The sequence below is a fragment of the Podarcis gaigeae genome, assembly GCF_964106915.1.
Source record: "Podarcis gaigeae genome assembly, chromosome: 5".
NCBI classification, from domain to species: domain Eukaryota; kingdom Metazoa; phylum Chordata; class Lepidosauria; order Squamata; family Lacertidae; genus Podarcis; species Podarcis gaigeae.
The window spans coordinates 7,789,530-7,812,708 of record NC_139681.1 but is presented as its reverse complement, the minus strand read 5'-3'; the positions used below and the strand labels follow the sequence as shown (position 1 = coordinate 7,812,708).

Sequence of the window (23,179 nt, the reverse complement as noted above, 5' to 3'; positions counted from 1 at the left end):
ATAAAAATAAAACAAAATAGAACAACATGCTGGTCCTTCTTTGATACCTGTGCCTCATATAAAATAATTAACCCCCAATTCCGTCGGTTTTTGTTATTAAAAAAACAAAAACAAACCGAAAACAGATTCGCCCGCCCGCGCGCCCTGTCGAAATCCCCGCAGATCATTTCCTGCGCGCTCTGTCGTCCCCGCCCGACGCGCTTTCGGAGAGGACGTTTCCCTTCGATCGCTCCTCGATTGGCCTAGCGCGGCACCCGTCGCGGGGCGGGGCGAGGCGACGGGGGCAAGATGGCGGCTTCCGCTCGGGTCTCCCGGCTCCCCTGCAGGGCCCTCCTGACTCCTTCGAGGGCGGGTAAGAGGCGGGGGGGGCGGGGGCAGCGAATTGGGAGGGGGGGTCCCTCCCTCCTCTCCCTCTTCGTAGCCGGAGGGTGGGTAGGGGGGAGAGCGCGGGTCTCCGAGGGGCCGCCCTTCGGGAAGGTCACGGCGGCGCTGCGAGCCTGCGAGGTCCCCCCTGGGCGACGCGCCTCCTCTTTGGGAGCTTTCCGCCTGCCCTTCGGAACTCCCTGCCACTGGAGTCTGAGGCAGGCGCCTTCCCTCTGCTAGGCGAGAGGCAGCGGAACGCTTCTAAGGGAAGCCTCTGTGGCAAAATCCCGAAAGCCGCTTCTCGCTTATTTTTATTCACTAGGGATAGAATAATTGGTCGGTTTCACTTACTTCCGTTTCTCATCTTTCCAGTCTTACAGTTCTCCACATTTCTGCTGCGATTTGTAAAAAAGAAGTACATTAAATAAAATTAATCCTTATGAAAATTCTCCAGCATTTTAGGGGAAATTTCTCACAATAAACAGATTTTTATATGCATTTTTGTCTAATGTTCACATTTCTGCGAGACGTTTCCCCTAATGTGATGCATTTCCGTATGTTATTTCCACAAATATAAATTCTTTTTTTCTTTTGGTGCACTTGCCTCTGATGTATGCATTTTTGTGAATGTTGTTTGGCTGGAGAGCAGCACTGCAAAATTTGGAGAAATAAAGATTGTTCAAGCGTCTCCTATTCCTGTGCAAGGGGAGAAGAATGGGAAGAATGTAAGACGTTCTTAACAGTACAGTGGTACCTCAGGTTACATACGCTTCAGGTTACAGACTCCGCTAACCCAGAAATAGTACCTCGGGTTAAGAACTTTGCTTCAGGATGAGAACGGAAATCATGCAGCGGCAGCAGGAGGCCCCATTAGCTAAAGTGGTGCTTCAGGTTAAGAACAGTTTCAGGTTAAGAATGGACCTCCAGAACGAATTAAGTACTTAACCCGAAGTACCACTGTGCATGTACACATATCTTCCCTCCTCCCCCCAAAAAACCTTCCCATGTTTATCGGCTCTATTCATCCGAATAAAACCTCCCAGACTCCCTCAACGGTGTCTGGTAGGGTAGTTGGACAGTCTCAGAGGACAGGGAGGGCTGGATTTTGGTTTGATGAGGCCCTAGGCTACTGAAGGTAAGGTAGAGGTAAAGGGACCCCTGACCATTAGGTCCAGTCATGACCGACTCTAGGGTTGCGGCACTCATCTCGTTTTATTGGTCGAGGGAGCCGGCGTACAGCTTCCAGGTCATGTGTCCAGCATGACTAAGCCGCTTCTGGTGAACAAGAGCAGCACACGGAAACGCCGTTTACCTTCCCGCCGGAGTGGTACCTATTTATCTACTTGCACTTTGACGTGCTTTCGAACTGCTAGGTTGGCAGGAGCTGGGACAGAGCAACGGGAGCTCACTCCGTCACGGGGATTCGAACCGCCGACCTTCTGATCAGCAAGTCCTAGGCTCTGTGGTTTAACCATATAACACTGGTCTTGAAAGACCTACATTGGCTCCCATTACATTTCTGAGCACAATTCAAAGTGTTGGTGCTGACCTTTAAAGTCCTAAACTGCCTCGGTCCAGTATACCTGAAGGAGTGTCTCCACCTCCATCGTTCTGCCCAGACACTGAGGTCCAGTGCCGAGGGCCTTCTGGCGGTTCCCTCGCTGGAAGAAGCCACGTTACAGGGAACCAGGCAGAGGGCCTTCTCGGTAGTGGCACCTGCCCTGTGGAACATCCTCCCATCAGATGTCAAAGAGAAAAATAACTACCAAACTTTTAAAGACATCTGAAGGCAGCCCTGTTTAGGGAAGCTTTTAACGTTTAATAGGTTATTGTATTTTAGCGTTTTGTTGGAAGCCGCCCAGAGTGGCTGGAGAAACCCAGCCAGATGGGCGGAGAATAAATAATAAATTATTATTATTATTATTATTATTCACGTTTTGCTTCCATTTTCTTGTATTTTAGGCTATGGTGCTTCTCCAGCTGCATTTCCTGTTGTCCAGCAAGACCGTCAAGTTCATCACTTGGTGATTCCTCATGGAAGGAGTGGGCGCTCCTCTGTCAGTGGTATTGCGGCTACTGTCTTTGGGGCTACAGGCTTCCTGGGACGATACGTCGTCAATCGCCTGGGTAATTTTCTCCAAAATTAAATTTGAGATGTCTGGATATTTAACAGGAAAATGAATCTGACATAGAGTCTCTTGCAAGATGTAAACCAATGTGTAAGTTCACAAAGCTTAGGGGTTGGGCTGGATGTCCTTTTGGGTCCCTTCCAACTCTCCAGGTCTACGATTCCTCCTACTCTTGCTTGACCCTGGGACCTGGGACTCAACATCTTGTACTGTTTACACCTATTTGAAATGTGAAGGTCTTAACCCATTGTAGCTGATTGCATGCCTTGCTGTTCGCTAAATGTCCCAATAGTTACTGTGTGCCTAAATACCAAACTTCTTTTTCCTTTCTGTTACCTATTTCAAGTACGCTGAAAAATGAATGACCTTCGGTCAAGATGCTGGTGGCAGATAGGGATGGGAAACAGGCTAAATCCCCAAGGAGCCATGATGGTTCAAGATGGTAGTTTTCAACCCTTTTATCACCTGTACTAAGTGAGGATTTTCTTCTCTGAGTTCACCTCTTAAAGGTCCCCCCCCTTACAAAGGTTGAATACCACCTTCAATCTCTGCCAAGCTGTGGCAAGATTCCAGGGGGATCACTCACCCAGGATTTGTGGGGGTTTTTTGAGAATCAAGATACGGTGGAGGCTGTCTTCAGAAATACGATTTATTCACATATTTACACATTCAGTCTAGAGGGAGTACAGATCTTCCAGCACGGTATTGTTCTCCACAGCAGTGCAGCTCTGGAGTCCAAGGCATCTTTTCCAGCCTGGGTCTCTGTCTCTATTCCCCCATCTTCTTCCCTGCACACCTTGCTAAATACACTTTTCTTGTTACCTTTCTCTTACACACCTTGGCAACCTCTGTCCCTGCAGGCCCAAGATACCTCTAAAATGGGCCATCAAACCTTTTGTCATGTTAATGCCTCTGCATTAATAATAATCAAGTAATCAAAATCCTACCATTAATTAATTTACACCCACCCCAAAACCAATAACACCATGTTGGTTTTGCAACTGACATCTTTTAAGTGTGTTCAAGAACTTGAGTTACTCCCAGCAGGGGAACAGACTTTTAAAAACATTTTAAGTAGGTCAATCAGTCAAGTAGATCCAGCCACTCCTTTCCCCTGTTCCCTTTTGAAATTTCCCCCAGTTTCCAGAGTAGCTTGCTGTGTTGTGGGAAGCTGTGAAACCAAAATTAAAATGTCTGTAGGGCATGGGTAGGCAAACTAATGCCCAGGGGCCGGATCTGGCCCAATTGCCTTCCAAATGTGGCCCACGGATGGTCCGGGAATCAGCATGTTTTTACATGAGTAGAATGTGTCCTTTTATTTAAAATGCATCTCTGGGTTATTTGTGAAGCATAGGAATTTGTTCATATATTTTTTTTCAAAATATAGTCCGGCCCCCCACAAGGTCTGAGGGACATTGGACCGGCCCCCTACTGAAAAAGTTTGCTGACCCCTGCTGTAGGGTATGTAGTGTTAAGATTGTGGCTTCCATGAAGCTCCTTTGAAAACACCGTTAAAGAATTAAAGTTATTGTATTGATTACAGCAGGTAGAGTTATATAGCCAAGCATTGATGTTTTCCGAGTGCTTAAAATAGAACTTCCTCAATTAATATCATGCCCTAGTTCTCCTTTTAAAACCCCTTTCTAATTTTAGGGCGTATCGGCTCCCAAGTCATCGTCCCATATCGCTGTGAGCCTTATGACGTCATGTACCTTCGACCCATGGGTGACCTGGGACAGCTCCTGTTCATGGTATGTAATAATCCAGTCTGGTTCATGATTGGCTAGCTTCACTTGCTAAATAGTTGAAAGTTTGGTATGGGCCATAAATAACATCTTCCTGAAAGGCTTTTTGTACTTTTATTTCATTTCTGCTTTGATTTGTGCTGTGGCTATCAGGAATGGGATCCGCGTGACAAAGATTCTACCCGAAGAGCTCTTGAGCACAGCAATGTAGTCATCAATCTTGTTGGCAAAGAGTGGGAAACAAGGTAACATTCTTCTTTGGCTCTCTTGGATAGATTGAGGTCACGTAGACTGAAGATAGTTACAGTCATACCTCATGTTACGTCTGCTTCATGTTATGTTCTTTCTTTCTTTTTCTTTTTTTAAAATAATGTTTATTAAATTTTCCATTTTAACAATCCAATCAAATCACATTAAGTATTCCAAATTATACAAATACATATCATATTGTCCAAATATTATGCCAAATTATAAATTTTTGTTGGGGCTTCCCATGCTTCAAGTTCAGTGGGGTTCCAAACATCTTATGATTCTACTGCCTTGAGTTTCCATCATGTTATGTTCTTTCAGGTTACGTCCTGCGGCGACCTGGAAGTACCGGAAAGGGTTACTTCTGGGTTTCGCCGCATGCGCAGAAGCGCAAAATGACGTCACGCGCATGTGCAGAAGTGGCGAATCACAACCCGTGCGTGCGCAGACGCGCAGATGTGGGTTGCGCTCTTTTCATGTTGCGAATGGGCCTCCAGAACGGATCCCGTTCGCAACCAGAGGTACCACTGTATTATAATGTTTTCTTCTAGAAAGAGAAAACTAAAACCGTATGAGGTTTTAGGGTCCAATCTGATTTTTTCCCAAAGAAAAGACCTGTTTCTTATGCCTTACATGTTCTTTGTGGATGCAACCTAGCGAAACGTAGACCCAGGGGGGAAGCACGAGGAAAGTTTATTCCCATGGCACAGATGTTTTTGAATAGAAAACTGTCACACACTTATAAAGTCTAAAATGAGCGATGTACTTCTTGAGGCAAAACCTAAAAGACTTTAGCTGCCCCTTTCCTCTCTCAAACACAAAAATTGACAGCATTAGGCAATTACAACCCTGTATACTGTAAGCATGTACAGGTCTCATACCTTCTTGTCTGCTCAGATTCCTTCATTTTTTGCGCATGAAAGAAACTGCTGTATCTGTGGAAATCTGTAAACCAGATCTAGGAACCAGCCAAAAGTCCAAAAGGGGGGGGGGGGACCAGAAGTAGAGGCAGATGGCCTTCTTGGTGGTGGCACCTGCCTTGTGGAATGCCCTCCCATCAGATATCAAGGAAATAAACAACTATGACTTTTAAAAGATATCTGAAGGGTGTTTTTAGGGAAGTTTTTAATGTTTGAAGTTTTATTCTGATTAATATTCTGTTGGAAGCCACCCAGAGTGGCTGGGGAAACCCAGCTGGATGGGCGGAGTATAAATACTAAATTATTATAATATTATTATTATAAATAAACCTGTGTATCCCGTGGCCTACCAGACCGGTGCCAGCATAGTGGAAAGTGAAGGAGGGGTGGGTGGTTTTCTATTTGCTGTTGCTTTTTAGGACTCATTCTTTAGTACTCTCTCAACTTCAGAGCTGGTGTATGTTTCTGCCATGTTGAGGGACTGGGTTCTGCCAGGTGTTCAAAGCATCTCATGCCCATTACCTCTGTGCTGTTTGCAACAGCCCTGGAAGGCCTTTTCAATATATCTTGTCTTCATTTTTCAACGGCTCACAATTTTTGGCTGCCCTTGGTAAGAAAGGGTAACAGCTGATTTTCTGGTTTGGCCCTGTGCTGCTGAGTTTCAGCCAGATAATAATAATAATAATAATAATAATAATAATAATAATAATAATAATTTTTATTTATATCTCGCCCTCCCCAGCCGAAGCCGGGCTCAGGGCGGCTAACAACAATAAAATAGTACAACATTCTAAAATCATTTCATTATAAAATTAATTCAAATCAAATTGATGGCAACCATTAGGCTAAAGTTCTGTGAAGATTGCCAAAGGAGGGAGTCAGGCTGTGCCCTGGCCAAAGGCCTGGTGGAACAGCTCTGTCTTGCAGGCCCTGCGGAAAGATGTCAAGTCCTGTAGGGCCCTAATCTCTTTTGACAGAGCGTTCCACCAGATTGGAGCCACAGCCAAAAAAGCCCTGGCTCTAGTTGAGGCCAGCCTAACCGCTCTGTGGCCTGGGACCTTCAGGATGTTTTTGTTTGAAGACCGTAAGTTCCTCTGTGGGACATACCAGGAGAGGCGGTCCCGTAGGTATGAGGGTCCTAGGCTGTAAAGGTTAAAACCAGCACCTTAAACCTGACCCTGTAGCCCACCGGGAGCCAGTGCAGCTGGTATAGCACTGGGTGAATGTGATCTCGCAGCGAGGATAACCCCCAGGTAATCCCCCAATTGTGCAATTAAAGACCAGCTACTGACTTTGAGAAGAAAGCTGAGGTTTGTCGTGGTCACAAGAGGGCAGTGGCACACTTGCCATAATGAGCAAAGCAAACAAAAACAGAGCTGCACAAATCACACATGGTTGTTGCTGAAAGAGACTGAGTTACCTTAAGCTACCCGGTAAGTTGTGGGGTTTTGTACTCCTTTAGGATTGCACCCTTAGGCACTCTGCTTCACCATAAATAAATAAATAAATAAATAAATAAATAAATAAATAAATTTTTATTTATACCCCGCCCTTCCTGGTTCAAAAACCAGGCTCAGGGCAGCTAACAACAAATTTAAAACACTTAATTGTAAAAGCAGCATAAAATACAGTATAAAAACATGAATAACAAAATTCAAAGTTCAGAAATCAGTTTAGGGGAAATCCATCTAATAAGCATTAGATAATCACCAGGGCTAGCTGGCTGAATTAGTCCTACTTGGGCCAGCGAGGAGGCCAAGAGAGAATTAGCTGTGGTGTCTCAGAGCGGGTAATCTTCATAAAAGGGGACGGGGAGGGGAGAGAAGGGAAGGGAAATAAAAGGGAAATAAAAGATCAGGCTGAATTCAAATTAAAGGCCAGGTCGACTAGCTCTGTCTTATAGGCCTGACAGAAGGAGGTTAAATCCTGAAGGGCCCTAGTCTCATGGGACTGAGCATTCCACCAGGTCAGAGCCATCACTGAAAAGGCCCTGGCCCTGGTGGAGGATAGTCTGACTTCCGTAGGGCCCGGGACCTCTAAACTATGGTTATTCATGGACCTAAAAGTCCTCTGCGGAGCATACCAGGAGAGGCAGTCCCGTAAATACGAGGGATATCAAGACTGTGATATGATGACCTGCTAAATTTTGGAAGGAGCTTGGTTTTTATTCTGTTCTTTATGCTTTATTCCAGAAACTTTAAGTATGAAGACGTCTTTGTTAATATTCCCAGGGAAATTGCTCAGCTCTCAAAGGAAGCTGGGATAGAAACTTTGGTTCACGTTTCTCATCTGAATGCAGACATGAAAAGCCCTTCAAAATACCTTAGAAATAAAGTAAGTTTGTGTTTGTTTTTAGATGTTGGTGTTTTGCAATTCCATATACAGGGTTTCTGTGCAAAAAACCCCAAAATGGTCCCAACAGAAAGCCGAAATATGAATTAGGTATATTTAAAGCCGAAATATGAATTAGGTATATTTAAATCCTGCTGGTCCCTCAATAGTTGCTGTTTCAGTTTTGACAAGGAAAAGAGTGACAAAAAGACTTGAGGGGATGTAAGGAATGGAGACTTCTTAACCTCTGGGGTGAGAAACTCTTCAAGAATTATTGCTGAGATTTTCTGGTTGCTAAGAAATGACGCTATATTCCACATAAGTAGTCATTACGTAGATTCAGGGTACTCAGTGAATTTCCTAATCCAAAAACTCTTCTAGAGCAAAATGAGGCTTGCGTAGTGTTCGAGCAGTTTTAAAACTCTTGTCTAAATTTGTAGGAAAAGTTAACTATTGATTTGAGTGTCTTTTGTCCTTACTTATGTGTGGCTAACACTAATCTGTCACTTTCTACTATGATTAATTACAATGTCATCTGTAGTTATGTGTGTGTGTGTGTGATTGTGTTATTGTGTATGTCTGCACCTTTCATATAGATTTCCTAGATGCCATAAGGCTGCTTTTGAAAAATATTTCAAAAAAAAAATATTTTTTTTGAAACACTGAGTGACTCCGATTGATTAAATTTGTGTACACTTACTGGTTGCAAGTGTACACAAATTTAAGTAATCGGAGTAACTCAGTGTTTCTTACTGGTTGCAAGGGACACGGGTGGACTTGCCGATCAGACTTGCTGATCAGAAGGTCGGTGAGCTCCCGTTGTTTGGTCCCTGCTCCTGCCAACCTAGCAGTTCGAAAGCACGTCAAAAGTGCAAGTAGATAAATAGGTACCACTCAGGCGGGAAGGTAAACGGCGTTTCCGTGCTCTGCTCTGGTTCACCAGAAGCGGCTTAGTCATGCTGGCCACATGAGCTGGAAGCTGTATACCGGCTCCCTTGGCCAATAAAGCAAGATGAGCGCCGCAACAGGAGCTCACCCCGTCATGGGGATTCGAACCGCCAACCTTCTGATTGGCAAGTCCTAGGCTCAGTGGTTTAGACCACAGCGCCACCCGCATCCCCAAACAGAAGTGTAGATAAGCCCTTTGATGGATTTTGTGTCTTTACATTCATTGTAGTTACCCTGCTGCCTGCACGGATTTCATTCTGTTTGCTGTTAATTCTTGTGTTTCCTAGGTTACATATTTCATGGTGCTAAATATGTGTTCTGTCCGATAGAGTGGAACATTTTATTATTAATAATAATATTTTATTAAGAGAATTTCATTTATAAAAAGAGAGAACGAGGAAGAAAGAATGAAAGAAAAGAAAGTGTGAGAATGAAAAAAGAAAAGAAAAAATACTGTTACATTGCCATATGTTAATATATAGATTTGTATATTCTTGTAAACCTAGGCTGGATTTTTTTTTTAAAAAAATTAAATTATGCCAAAGAGCCCAAGTGTATGTAATGTGAAACCCAAGGGTATCTCTAAATTTTATTATAGTTTCATAGTACTGTGCATCTTGAACTTCCATGGGAAATTAATCACTTTCTAATTACCTGATGGCAGGCAGTTGGAGAGAAGGTTGTGAGGGAAGAATTTCCAGATGCCATCATCATGAAGCCTTCTGAAATGTACGGGAGAGAGGATAGGTTTTTCAACCATTATGCAAGTAAGTACACTCCTTGCAGCATAAAATTTGTTTCCTTGGGAGAAAGTAATATCAGAGACCAAGGGATGCAAGTACACTGCATTTGTACTTAATTAGAATTGTAGAATAATTGTGAAAATCTTTATTAAGATCTTATTCAAATCTATTCAGCAATCCTCCTTGAGCTTTAGCTTCAGATCTTAGCAACTTGTTATGGTGCCAGGAAAGAATGTGTTTGGATTTTAGCCTACTGTACCTTTTATTCCATGGGAAATGTGTTGTATTCATGGGCCAACAGATGAGCTTTCCTGTAAATAGCAGAATCCTAATTGTCTTGCATGGGCTTTGCATAGCTAAGTGAACTAATTTCACTCCAGCCCACCAGAAAATCCTATCTGTTTCTGAAACTTAAGTTTAGCATTGTGAGTGTAAAGTATGCTAAGCCAGTACAGAATATGTATAACTTCCTGAAGATGTTTGCTTGGTTTATTTTTAATTTTTTAAAATGAAATCATATTCCTGAGTTCCTCTCTATTAGATCTCCCCCCTCCCCCCCCCGCACTTATCCCCATTAGAATTGTTTGCATTATTTACTCTAGAAATTGAATTTAGATTTCCTTGAGCTCAGGCAAAATGGAATTTCAGACAGTCAGAATTTGGCAAAAGAAAATTCATCTTCTAGAACAGTGCTTCCCAGTCTTGGGACTCTAGCTGTTTTTTCAGACTACAGTTTCCATCATCCCTGACCACTGCTCATGCTGGCTAGGGATGATGGGATTTGTAGTCCAAAAACAGCTGGAAACCCAAGTTTGGGAAACACTGTTAAAATGTTGAACATGATGACCTCTGAAATTGAAGATGTTTTTTAGAAAATGTGTCTTTTAACCCTTTTGTATTTTATATTGTACTATACAAATATATGCCAGTCATTTTCATTACAAATATTAACAACAGATGCAGATTATTACAGTGAGTGAAGCATGTAGTTGTAGTAAGGAAATAAAGTGAACAGATGCTTCCTATTGATAGTTTCCTTATGAGTATGCAGCTTTGGGGCAACATGACCATAATTTTTTGATGAGTTTATTATGTTTCTTTACTTAGCAGTTCTTACCACCTAGCAGTTCAAAAGCACGTCGAAGTGCAAGTAGAAGCAGCGATATGTACAGTGGTACCTCAGGTTACATACGCTTCAGGTTAAATGCACTTCAGGTTGCAGACTCCGCTAACCCAGAAATAGTGCTTCAGGTTAAGAACTTTGCTTCAGGATGAGAACAGAAATTGTGCTCTGGCGGCGCGGCAGCAGCAGGAGGCCCCATTAGCTAAAGTGGTGCTTTAGGTTAAGAACAGTTTCAGGTTAAGAACGGACCTCCGGAACGAATTAAGTACTTAACCCGAGGTACCACTGTATAGGATTCCAGTGTTAGTCTTCTTCCAGGAGTTTGGCAGTGGAGTGTGGTGAAAGAGATAGAAATGCAAAGTTGGGAGATGCAGATAGGCTCATGGGATTGGCTTGTTAATTAAGTTATAGTGCTTTCCTCCTAGATAATTTCCATAGCATTGATGACACTGATTGATATGAAAAATCATTACTGTATTTTACTGTGTTTACTGTATTTACATATTTTGTTGGAAGCTGCCCAGAGTATAAATGCTTCGTATTGATAGTTTCCTTATGTGTATGCAGTTTTTGAGCAACATGACCATAATTTTTTGATGGGTTTATTATGTTTCTTTACCTAGCAGTTCTTACCACTTAGCAGTTTGAAAGCACGTCAAAGTGCAAGTAGATAAATAGGTACCACTCCGGCGGGAAGGTAAATGGCGTTTCTGTGCGCTGCTCTGGTTCGCCAGAAGCGGCTTAGCTATGCTGGCCACATGACCCGGAAGCTGTCTGTGGACAAATGCCAGCTCCCTCTGCCTGAGCGGGGTGTAAATAAAATTATTATTGTTATTATTATTATTTACTCCTTTTTAAGTGATCAGTGCTATCTCAGCAACCCGTATAACAGATTATACCCATAGTAGAGATGGGAAATGGAGCTAGGAATGAATGACTTGTCTGAGGCCATTTGCATGTTCATGGCAGAGACAAGATTTGAACCAGGGACCTCCAGCTTCATAGATCAGTCTCTCTTGCCACCCCACTGCATTGGCATAAGATTTTCAAACAATAATGTTCAATTGCCAGATCTAGTAGCTGGTATCCAAAGAGTGAGCTTCAGCTTGCGGAAAGATTTGAGCATCCTCAGTTAAAGCGTTTACATTTTCTTGGGGCAGATGCAGGAGATTTGTGCAAGCAATTCTCCTGTCACCTTCAGGTGCATTTGAGATCTTTACTTTCCAGTACTGTTGTTATTGCTCTTTGACCTCTTAACAGCCTCACTTCTATCCTCCAATAATTTATCTCTCTTCATTCAGACATGCGCTGGTTCTGGGGCGTGCCTATGATTGCTAATGGCAAGAAAACTGTGAAGCAGCCTATCTATGTAGGTATTGTTGGAAAATACATTTTATGATACATATTTCATACCTCTTTTCCTTTTGTATATATTTCATTACCTTTGTGACCTTGCTTTAAAAAAGGTAACTTTAAAATATATGCTAATTTTTCTTAAATATTATCCCATAGGTTGTTGATGTTGCAAAGGCTATAATTAGTGCTATTAAGGACCCCGATTCAAAAGGAAAAACTTATGCATTGACTGGGTAGGTTGTTGGTTACTATTATTATTTTTACTCAGACCACCTTAAATCACTACAGACATTTCTTGGCCCCCTGTTGTTGTTTTTTTAAAACTCTTGCAGTGGATTTAAATCAGGCTTCCTCAACCTTGGCCCTCCAGATGTTTTGAGACTACAGTTCCCATCATCCCTGACCACTGGTCCTGCTAGCTAGGGATCATGGGAGTTGTAGGCCAAAAACATTTGGAGGGCCGAGTTTGAGGAAGCCTGATTTAGATGGTTTGTGCTCACTGCAGATTCCTTCTTTTATTGGACATCAGCCAGTATTTGCTTTCCATCAATTGCAGTTTCAAAAGGCAGTTGTGTAAGCTTTTGGGGAGAATGCTCTTTTCCCTATTCACATACCTGAACCCCTAATTTTATTATACCCTTAAAGTCTGCATAATTTTACAAGAATATTGTGTTAGTCAGTTGTGAGAAGTTCGAGAACCAAGGTACCACTGTATGTGTAATATAAATCGTAGTTCTTTTTTTTTTTTTTAATGAGTCAAAGACTTTATTAGGTTTCAAGGAATGTGATACATCGTGACATAAACAGCTACGTAGCTCAGCCCCGTATCCAGAAATCATAAATGGAAAGCTCAGCAAAGCTTTGAAGCCAAATCAGGGCAATTGGTAGCCAACCAACTTGTAATGGGCTCCACCGGAGGGGCAGCCCTGGGGATTTCCCTTGTGCAGCCAGAACCAGATCACAGTGCTGTTGTCCTCTTCACAGATGCAGCCCACAGGCCTCTTGTCTGTAATTGAAGGGACTATGTTGGGGTCTTCCTTTGTTCCAGCATATCATTTGGGTGGTAGCATGTTGGAAGGATCCAGCTCCTTCTCTAAAGCTTTCATGGCTTTCCTCTCCATTCCTGTAGCCTGTATTTCTTAAAGACGCAGCATCTTCGCTGCGTCTTGATTCCCTATGGAAACATGACCACCATGATTGGCATGCAACCTTTGTGACAATACCTTTGGCTATATTTTTACATAATTAAGGTTTGGTTGTAGGTTTGGGGGGAGTGGTTGGTGAACGCTGCTCATTACCAGTGGCTAAAACAAAGGCTGTCACACGTCCTTCCTGGTGGTACCAGCACCCCATTTTAGACCAAGGCCTCTTTCTCAAATTTACAACTTAATGTCTGTTCCTTTGCAGCCCTAACAGATACCTCCTTCACGACCTTGTAGAGTATGCTTATTCAGTACTCCACAGAAATTTCTTTCCGTATCCTATGCCCCGTCCTCTGTATCAGTAAGTCTTAATATGTTTTTTGTTGACAAGTTGTTACCTCTGAGGCTCCAACTACCTGTGTTGGTTGTTTGGTTTTTTTCCCTTGTGTGCGCACACAGATCTGTTCATCTCTGCCATTGAAAGCAGGTGCGCAGACTGCATTCTTCAACAGGGGACTAGGCCTGGATTGTGGAGGGAACACAAGAGAGATGGTACCTCTGTTTCTCTCCACAAGCCCAAAGTAGTTTGGGGATGGGGAATGTTTTTGGGAGGTAGATGACTGGCAGAGAAGAAAAACTTAAGGTAAAGTTAAGGAATGTTAGAAGGATGTTGGAATGAAGTTATGTGGTTTTAGCAGTACAGTGGTGCCCCGCAAGACGAACGCCTCGCAAGACGGAAAACCCGCTAGACGAAAGGGTTTTCCGTTTTGGAGGCGCTTCGCAAAACGAATTTCCCTATGGGCTTCCTTCACAAGACGAAAGCCCATAGGGAAATCTCCGGGACAGCGGGGAAGCGCAGCGCGTCTTCCCCACTGTCCTCGGACGTCCTCCGAAGGCTGGCGGTGGGGCGGAGAGACCTCCTCCTGCCGCCAGCCTTCGGATGGCTGCTCCGAAGGCTGGCGGTGGGGCGGAGAGACCTCCTCCCGCCGCCAGCCTTCAGAAGGCTGCTCTGAAGGCTGGCGGTGGGGTGGAGAGACCTTCTCCCCGCGCCAGCCTTCGGATGGCTGTCCTGAAGACTTGCGGTGGGAGGAGGGTTTTCCTTCCCACCGCCAACATTCAGAATGCTGTTCTGAATGTTGGCGTGGGGAGGAAAAACCCTCCTCCCACCGCAAGCCCCGGGAACAGGAGAAGCGCTGCGCGCCTTCCCCTCTGTTCCCGTACCTGTCCTGAAGGCTTGCGGTGGGGAGAAAAGCCCTTCTCCACACCGCCAGCCTGGCAAGCGGTCACCATAGGAACGCATTAATTGATTTTCAATGCATTCCTATGGGAAACCGTGCTTCGCAAGACGAAAAACTCGCAAGAAGAAAAAACTTGCGGAACGAATTAATTTCGTCTTGCGAGGCACCACTGTAATGTTGCAAAGGAGTATGTAAAAATGGATTGTTAATAGGTGAGAATGTAAAGTTATAATATATTAAGATAAATTATTAAGATAAAAGCAAAAATTGAAAGGATTTGCTGAAATCGCTAATTGAACTAGAATACAAAAAAGGGAGGTGTGAGGAGGTCAGGGAAACAAGCAAATGAAAGACAAGACATGGAAAGGTTGATTTGTTTTTAATTGTTTTTACTTTTCTGTATTTTGTATTTTTTGCTTCTTTTTCTTTTTTTTCTTATTCTTGTAACTTTTTTGAAACTTTAATAAATATTTTTTTTAAAAAAAAAAAGAGAAGAAAAACTTAAGACATCCCTCTTCTCTATTTACTATCTCTGTCAGTTTGCTTGCAATTGCTGTATGCTTGCTTTTGGGAGTGAGGAGAACTGGACGCCATTAGGTGTCATGTGTAGCTTGAGCCGTAATCAGTCTGGGCTCAGGTTCTGCAGCCTGAATGTTGAGTTAGGGAGGTGGCATTTGAAATATGTGCCAGGAGAATCTGCCTGCCTTCCGTCACTCAAGGTGAAGAGAGCCCTAAGCAAGAGCATGTATAGTAGCCACTCTTATTTTGGGACCTCTGAACTGGCAACAAGAATGCTCCCAGGAAAGCTTTTAACTGGCTAATAATAATAATAATAAATTATTTATACCCCGCCCATCTGGCTGGGTTTCCCCAGCCACTCTGGGAGGCTCCCAACAGAATATTAAAAATACAATAAAACAACAAACATTAAAAACTTCCCTAAACAGGGCTTCCTTCAGATGTCTTCTAAAAGTCAGATAGTTGTTTATTTCCTTGACATCTGATGGGGGGGCGCCACTATCGAGAAGGCCCTCTGCCTGGTTCCCCGTAACCCCATTTCTCGCACTGAGGGAACCGTAATGCGTTTTGAGAAGAAATAGTCCCCCTCCCCGTCATTTTAAAAAGGGGCTTTCTCCAGAGGCCCCTACAGGGCATTTGGCGTCCTAGGGAAGGTGCCTTGAACCCTGGCCATGGCTTCCCTCCTTCATTCCTTGCCCTGATCTTTCTGGGTATCAGGCCCTCACCTAGGTTATGCAGTAGCCACAAGATACTTGATGATTTAGCTGGTCCAGGAAGTCCTTTCCATCAGTGGAAATTGGGAGCCTTGTGACAGGTCTCATCCAGTAAAGAGCAGACATGGATTCAAGGACCACTCTAATAATAAGCTCAGGAAGGGCAGCAGACCCAAATCATATCTTTCATGATCCTTCATCCCTTATCTGTCATCCCACCTGGTGAAGTCGTCTGGAATTGGCCCTGTCTATATGTACTTCCAGGGACGTGAGTGGCGCTGTGGGTTAAACCACAGAGCCTAGGGCTTGCCGATCTGAAGGTCAGCGGTTCGAATCCCCGCGACGGGGTGAGCTCCCGTTGCTCGGTCCCTGCTCCTGCCAACCTAGCAGTTCGAAAGCACGTCAAAGTGCAAGTAGATAAATAGGTGGGAAGGTAAACAGCGTTTCCGTGCACTGCTCTGGTTCACCAGAAGCGGCTTAGTCATGCTGGCCACATGATCCGGAAGCTGTACACCGGCTCCCTTGGCCAATAAAGCAAGATGAGTGCCGCAACCCCAGAGTGGTCCACGACTGGACCTAATGGTCAGGGGTCCCTTTACCTTTACGTTATATGTACTCCAAAGGGTGGTACCATCTCAAACATGATGGATGCCCTCCATGAGACTTGCAGAAGAGAAATTACCATTACAACATTTTCAGGTTTCAGATAATGAACGTTATTAAGGGAATTGCCAAATTCTGCTCATAAGTCGCTACGGTCCCGTCCTCTCCAAGCTCAGCTCAGTTCTCTCAGCACTTCTTGTGGCTTCAGTTAACTTTTCCTTTCAACAGTTACTTTTACTTTGGTTGATAGAATTAATAAATACAAAGTAGTCTGTTTTGTCTGGTGGAGCAATTCGAAGCAAGTGAAATTTCACTAGTTTATTTGAGAGAAGAGCAGTTAGATCATTGCCTATGTTCAGCCATGGTGTTAATTATTGTGGCACTTTGAATTACAGCTTATTTGCAAGATTTTTTGAGATAAGTCCTTTTGAGCCATGGATAACAAGGGACAAAGTGGATCGGGTAAGATTGCCGTCATTTTCATCTCATTTATTGCTTATCACCTGCGAATCCTAAGGTGGCTAAGAATGGAACAAAATGCAAATTAATACAAAATATCAGAATGATAATCAATATAAGAAAACTCTCTCTCTCTCTCTATATATATATATGAATACAGAACATGTTTATCTGTGTGTGTTCTTTCTCAGTGTTATTTTTAGGGTTGAATGCATTCTTAACATTACATACGTATGTAGTTTTTTATTTTATTAATGGGATGGAATCAGTGTTTAGCTTTTGAGTTGCAACATATCAATTATCAGGGGTCAGCAAACTTTTTCAGCAGGGGGCCCATCAATTGTTCCTCAGACCTTATGGGGGGGACCAGACTATATATATATTTTTTGGGGGGGGAAATGAACAAATTCCTATGCCCCATAAATAACCCAGAGATGCATTTTAAATAAAAGCACCCATTCAACTCATGTAAAAACACCAGGCAGGCCCCACAAATAACCCTGAGATGCATTTTAAATAAAAGGACTCATTCTACTCATGTAAAAACACGCTTAGAAGGCGATTGGGCTGGATCCGGCCCCTAGTTTGCCTACCCATGAATTAAATCTTGAAATGTGCCTTACTTGAAGCAGACTTCTTATTTGTAGAGAGCGGGGAAGCAGAGGTACTCTTTTTTCAGACTAGCCCCCCTAAATGTGATGCCCTCCAGATGTTTCTGTTTACAATCCAGCCATAATGAAAAACAGTCAGGAATGCTTGGTGTCCAAAACATCTGGAGATCTTTAGGCTGGGAAAGACGGCTCCAGACTGTTGAGTCCATTGAAGACTGCCAAGAGTTAGATGCAGGGGGTACAGATGTACCAGATCCAAAGCTAGCAGGAGCCTTGACTCTGAGCTTTCATTTTAAAAAAGTATTTAACGTCCTAGAGAAAATGTTATAAAGCATATGTGTAAACACCATTCTAAGCAATTACTGTGGGATGAATCTGCCTGGCTGCTCCCACCTTTTGGTGTTTTAGCCAATGAGCAATGTCAGAGCTGTGATTGACAAGAGAATTGTTTGGACGCCAGACAAGAGGAATCCCTGGGGTCCTAAGGAGCTGCTGTTTTCCTCTCCTTTAGTGCAGTTTTCTTTCCTGCTTGTTTCTTGTTTTCTTTGGAACCTGTGTAGTTCTAAAGGCTTCATCTCCCATTACCCTTCCTTTTTTCTTAATAAGCAGGATGCATCTTTCTGGTGGTGGGTCCACTGGAGATCAGGTATTCCCCAGAAGTTATTGTTTGCAAACCCACAATAAGAGTGGGTGGGTGTGGCATATGATAAATGCAAAATGTGGAAACTTTGCAAAGAGCCTTAGGTATGTCTTTTGCTGTGCAGGAGCTTAAATCCAGACACAAAAGTTGTCACAATTGTGACTCTAGTCTAATCACAGATAGGAAAATAGAATCCAAACTGTCATTTGGTAATACACTCAATAAATATTCTTTCCTCTGACCAGGTATAAGAGATAGATGTTAAAATAGGGAAAATCTAATTGTATATTTTGTAGCTGAAGTTAACTTTTTATTTCAGACTGTTTCGTGTGAAACTCTTAATGAACTCTTTGGAATCCAAAGAACCACTCCAAAAATAAGATATAATATTGCATACTTGATTTGTAAAGATGAGCTGTGTGAGAGAAGGATTTATAAGATGGCTCACCGTTCACTCATTTCTTCTTTGTTTGTTTGAAGTTCCATACCACAGACATGAAGTTCCCTGATCTTCCTGGCTTGGAGGACTTGGGTATTGTCCCAACTCCCATAGAACAGAAAGCAATTGAAGTCCTGCGTCGCCACCGCACATTCCGCTGGCTGGAAGCTGAGCTTGAGGAAGCAAAAATAGCCAAGCCTGTTACCAACATGTAATCTACTTTGAGAGTTTTTCAGACTGGTTACACTGCACTCATTTCTGAAGAAATCTGTACATACAAAACTAAAACCCTATATAAATCATGTAACCTTTACGATACTGGTGTCAATTGTTTTATTCCGGAGTACGATATCTGAAGAAAATTCTGTATTGTCCCTTTGTAGATTTTCATAATGAAGGTGCTAGACCCCAGCTCAAGAGTATGTATCTATTGGATCTGTGTCCTTTGCTTTCAGAAATGTTAAAAATATTGAGCTAAGCACTCCAGATCAGCAGAGAATCAATATTTTAGAAATGATGCTGCCTTTGATTTCTCTTCCATATACCTAACCGTGGGTGGTGGTGGTGGTGGTGGTTTTTACTCAATTCTATCAATGTGTAGGACAAAGGCATTGTGCCTCCTGTATACAGTGGAATTCTGCAATTCCAGATTTCAGTATCAGAATTAGCAAGGCTGGGTTGCAAGGGCGGTTGCTTGTCTACACTTCTTTTATCCTTACAACTGGTCCCAAACCAATGCCAGCGATGCTGAACAGTTTCGGCCTTTGTTTGTTTATTAAATTTGTATACCGCCCTTCATCCGTAGATCTCAAGATGATTCACGACATAAAATACAATTTAAAAACACAAAATGCATAATAAAACAAGAATAAAGAACAAAAACCAGTAACCCCCCTCCCACAAACACATTTAAAAGGAGTATAAGATGTTAATCAGCCAAAGGCCTGGTTGAAGAGGAATGCCCTGGGGAGAGAATTCTGCAAGCAGAGAGTCACTGCAGAATAGGCCTATTCTTGTGTTGCCTCAGAGGATGATCTCTTTTTTTTAAATAATTTTTATTCATTTTAAAACATATTAATTGTCATACATACAACAAAATTTCACATCTTATACAATCTTTTGGAATTCCATCAACACCTCTGATGATCCCCCATTTATATCATTTCTTAAATTCATATTGCCTTTAATTCTCTTAACTAATGTCTCGCATTTTATCCAATTATGCAATAGTTCAAATTATTCACCTCACAAAACTTCTTGCAAACCTACAAATGTAATCTGGTCATCAATCTTCTGTGAATCTCTGGTCCCACTGGTTTCGAATTCTTCCTGTTAGTTTGTCTAATTCTGCATAGTCCATCAATTTCACCCTCCAATCTTCTTTCGTCGGTAGTTCTTCTTGCTTCCATTTTTGTGCCAGTAATATTCTTGCTGCCGTCATTGCATATAAAAACAGCTTACAGCCCTTTCTGTTTATATCATCTGCTACAATGCCCAGTAAAATTGCTTCTGGTTTCTTAATGAATGTATATTTCAGCATTTTTTTCATCACATTATATATCATTTCCCAGAAGTTTTTCACCTTTTTACATTCCCACCACATAGGATAAGTCAGAGGATGATCTTAGGGTCTGGGTAGGTTCATGGATGAGGGAGGTCTTGCTCTGAGCCAACCTGGCATTCAGCAATAGCAGCCACAGACCTGAAGGCTGGCTGATAGGACAACTGCAATTCCCCAGGTTTGAAGGAGGGGCTGGCATATGGCACAGTCAGTAACTACCTGAGCTGTGTGCCCCTTTACCCAGCCTGTCCCAACTCCATACCTCCTACCTTGAACTAGTGTGATTGCACGTCTCCCTTGCTATCCCCTGCTCCTCTCTTCCCAGGCACATCATATGCCCTTTTATTTAAAACAAAGGCAAATGAAAACCAAATTTTAAAAACACTTTAAAACATTTTAAACAGCTGGGGCACTAAAACCAATAATAGAGTATCCTACCCACTTCAAGGGGACATGGAGGTTATCACTGTTTTAGCCTCATAGTTTCTCAAGGTAGGTCAGGCTTAGAGATGAGACTGACCTGGCGCTCCTACTGAGCTGGGCAAGGATTTGAATTCTAGCCTCCATGATCCAAGTCAAACACTATTTACACATAGAAATTGAAGGCAACCTTATTTCTTCAGCAATAGATGCCCTTCTATACTATCTGACCAGTTATTTGGATGAAGGAATTGATGGACGTTCAACACATTTGTGGATCACACCAAATGGGCGTCCTCAGAAGATGGAATCAAGATTCGATATGAGCTTAACAGGTTGTGAAACTGGGTCAGAACTAACAAAATGAATTTCAATTGGGACAACTAAGTCCCTGCGCTTAGGAATAATCAGATGCACAAATATAGGATAAGGGACACCTGGCCTGACAGCAGTACAGTAGTACCTCGGGTTACAGACGCTTCAGGTTACAGACTCTGCTAACCCAGAAATAGTACCTTGGGTTAAGAACTTTGCTTCAGGATGAGAACAGAAATCACGCAGCAGCGGTGCAGCAGCAACTGGAGGCCCCGTTAGCTAAAGTGGTGCTTCAGGTTAAGAACAGTTTCGGGTTAAGAACGGACCTCCAGAACTAATTACCGTATTTTTTTGCTCTATAAGACTCACTTTTTCCCTCCTAAAATGTAAGGGGAAATGTGTGTGCGTCTTGTGGAGCGAATGCAGGCTGTGCAGCTATCCCAGAAGCCAGAACAGCAAGAGGGATAGCTGCTTTCACTGCGCAGCAATCCCTCTTGCTGTTCTGGCTTCTGAGATTCAGAATATTTTTTTTCTTGTTTTCCTCCTCCAAAAACTAGGTGCGTCTTGTGGTCTGGTGTGTCTTATAGAGCGAAAAATCCAGTAAGTTCTTAACCTGAGGTACCACTGTATGTGTGAAAAGGATCTAGCGGTCCTCATAAGCTTAACCTGAGTCATCAGTGTGATGCAGCAGCAAAGAAAGTGAATTCAGTTGTAGGCTGCATTGACAGAAACATAGTGTCTAGATCAAGGGAAGTAGCAGCAGTACTCCGTTCTGCTTTGGTCTGACTGCCTGTAGTCCTGTGTCCGATTCTTGTCTCTGCTGTTTAAGAGGGATAATGACAAGCTAGAACATGTGCAAAGGAGAGTCACCAAGATGGAAAAGCGTGTGGAAATCAAGTTTATGAGGAACAGTGGTTTAGCCTGGATAAGAGAAGACACTTCATTGCAGTCCATATTGCAGTCAAAACTTGTTTTCCTTCTGTTTTTACCCCCAAAATAAAAATCAGACTGAGTAGGAATCCTTCTAAATTCTCTTCAAACAAATCTTCCATGGATTTGGGGAGTTCTGAGTTTCCTGGGTTTGTTTCTAATGTTTTCACCATGTTAGAAATCTGCCATTATTCTGGTTTTATCTGCTAACACATACCCAGCTCCCCCAGAGCAGGTGCTCCACAAATCAGAACTATGACCCAGGTTCTAGGGACCCCAACCGAGAAACGACCTCGGTTAGAAGGCCTCAGTCTTCTATTCTGGGGGTACAAAAGCTATTGAAGGAGTGTCATATTATCCATAAGAAAGTTAGAGAAAGCCTTGAAGGGGACTAGGGAGAGAGAGCTATCTGTCCAGGGCCTGTTTGAATCCCTTTTAATGTGTAATAACCTCTTTAGCGGGACGCGGGTGGTGCTGTGGGTTAAACCACAGAGCCTAGGACTTGCCGATCAGAAGGTCGGCGGTTCGAATCCCCGTGACGGGGTGAGCTCCCCTTGCTCAGTCCCAGCTCCTGCCAACCTAGCAGTTCGAAAGCACGTCAAAGTGCAAGTAGATAAATAGATACCGCTCTGGCGGGAAGGTAAACGGCGTTTCCGTGTGCTGCTCTGGTTCGCCAGAAGCAGCTTAGTCATGCTGGCCACATGACCCGGAAGCTTTCTGCAGACAAACGCTGGCTCCCTTGGCCTATAAAGCGAGATGAGCACGCAACCCCAGAGTCGGTCATGACTGGACCTAATGGTCAGGGGTCCCTTTACCTTTACCCTCTTTAGCATAACCTATTTTGCATGGTCTTCAATTACCTCATTTCTTGAAGCATCTATGGATCAAGGAGAATGAGGCCTTCATTGTGCCTTTCCCCCATGGATCTCACACTAATGGCAAGAATACATGTAAAAGTGCCAAAAAGAAGATGCAGATATATTTGAATCACACACAGAATCTCCAGTCATTTTTTGTTAACTTCTGGAATATATATACAGTATAATCCACTGGGAGCAGTCAAGTACAACATTACCTGTTTTGCTAGAGCGGTCATGCAGGAGGTGTTGGTCTAGCCCGTCAAACTTCCTGTTCCTCCTTCCTTGCATGTGACTGGTAGGTGGGCGTGACCTTTCCAGACCTGATAAAAGGCCAAGTCCCCCAGGGGTAAACCTGTTTAAGCCTAGAGCTCTGCCTGATCATGAGTAAAAACTACTTTTTGTTACTTATGAATAAGACTGTTGTGTCTTTATTCTTTTAGGAGGGATCCAAAGGGGTCTTACCAGGAATATTAGAATATATCTCAATCTGGGCAAACCAGATTGAAGTGTCTCAAGAAACTCACATGAGTTTGCAACCAGCTCTCTGCTGTGTAAGAAGGGGAATGCACTCTGCTAAGTGAAGAAACTTGCTAGCACAAGTTGGGAAGGATATTAATAATATATCCTCTCCTGCCACCCTCAACATTCCCACAATATAGACAAGAAGATGGAAGAATGGTTACTCCACAACTGCAATGGCCATTCACTGGTTAAACGTTGCAAAGAGAGAAAGATACAGTACACTTATTTTGGAACCCGTATTTACAAAGCATCTTTATTAGCCTGCAGAACTGTATGAGAACCATTCTCAATATTTCAAAG

The 23,179-nt window shown here is 43.0% G+C and overlaps 1 protein-coding gene and 1 long non-coding RNA gene across 3 annotated transcripts in view; one reads left to right on the top strand and one right to left on the bottom strand.

Annotated features, from left to right (window-relative positions):
• Positions 1 to 1,807, bottom strand: part of LOC310844675 — a 106,999-nt gene extending 105,192 nt beyond the window's left edge. The window contains exon 1 of the long non-coding RNA XR_014564240.1: positions 1,731 to 1,807. This is a non-coding gene — a long non-coding RNA (uncharacterized lncRNA). The remainder of the gene's footprint in view (positions 1 to 1,730) is intronic.
• NDUFA9 (NADH:ubiquinone oxidoreductase subunit A9) lies at positions 220 to 18,584 on the top strand. 2 transcript variants are annotated; one of them, XR_014564204.1, is made up of 11 exons: positions 220 to 352; positions 2,326 to 2,490; positions 4,146 to 4,243; positions 4,391 to 4,482; positions 7,599 to 7,740; positions 9,350 to 9,452; positions 11,853 to 11,920; positions 12,064 to 12,140; positions 13,315 to 13,410; positions 16,518 to 16,995; positions 17,067 to 18,584. XR_014564204.1 is itself a non-coding variant. In XM_083738910.1 (11 exons), exons 1-11 carry the CDS (start codon positions 289 to 291, stop codon positions 18,484 to 18,486), a joined length of 1,146 nt encoding a protein of 381 aa, XP_083595036.1. In that variant the 5' UTR covers positions 220 to 288; the 3' UTR covers positions 18,487 to 18,584. The 2 variants fall into 2 exon arrangements, 1 of the variants encoding a protein (XP_083595036.1); XM_083738910.1 differs by having other exon boundaries at positions 16,518 to 16,584; positions 18,313 to 18,584.
• The last annotated feature ends 4,595 nt before the right edge of the window (positions 18,585 to 23,179 follow it).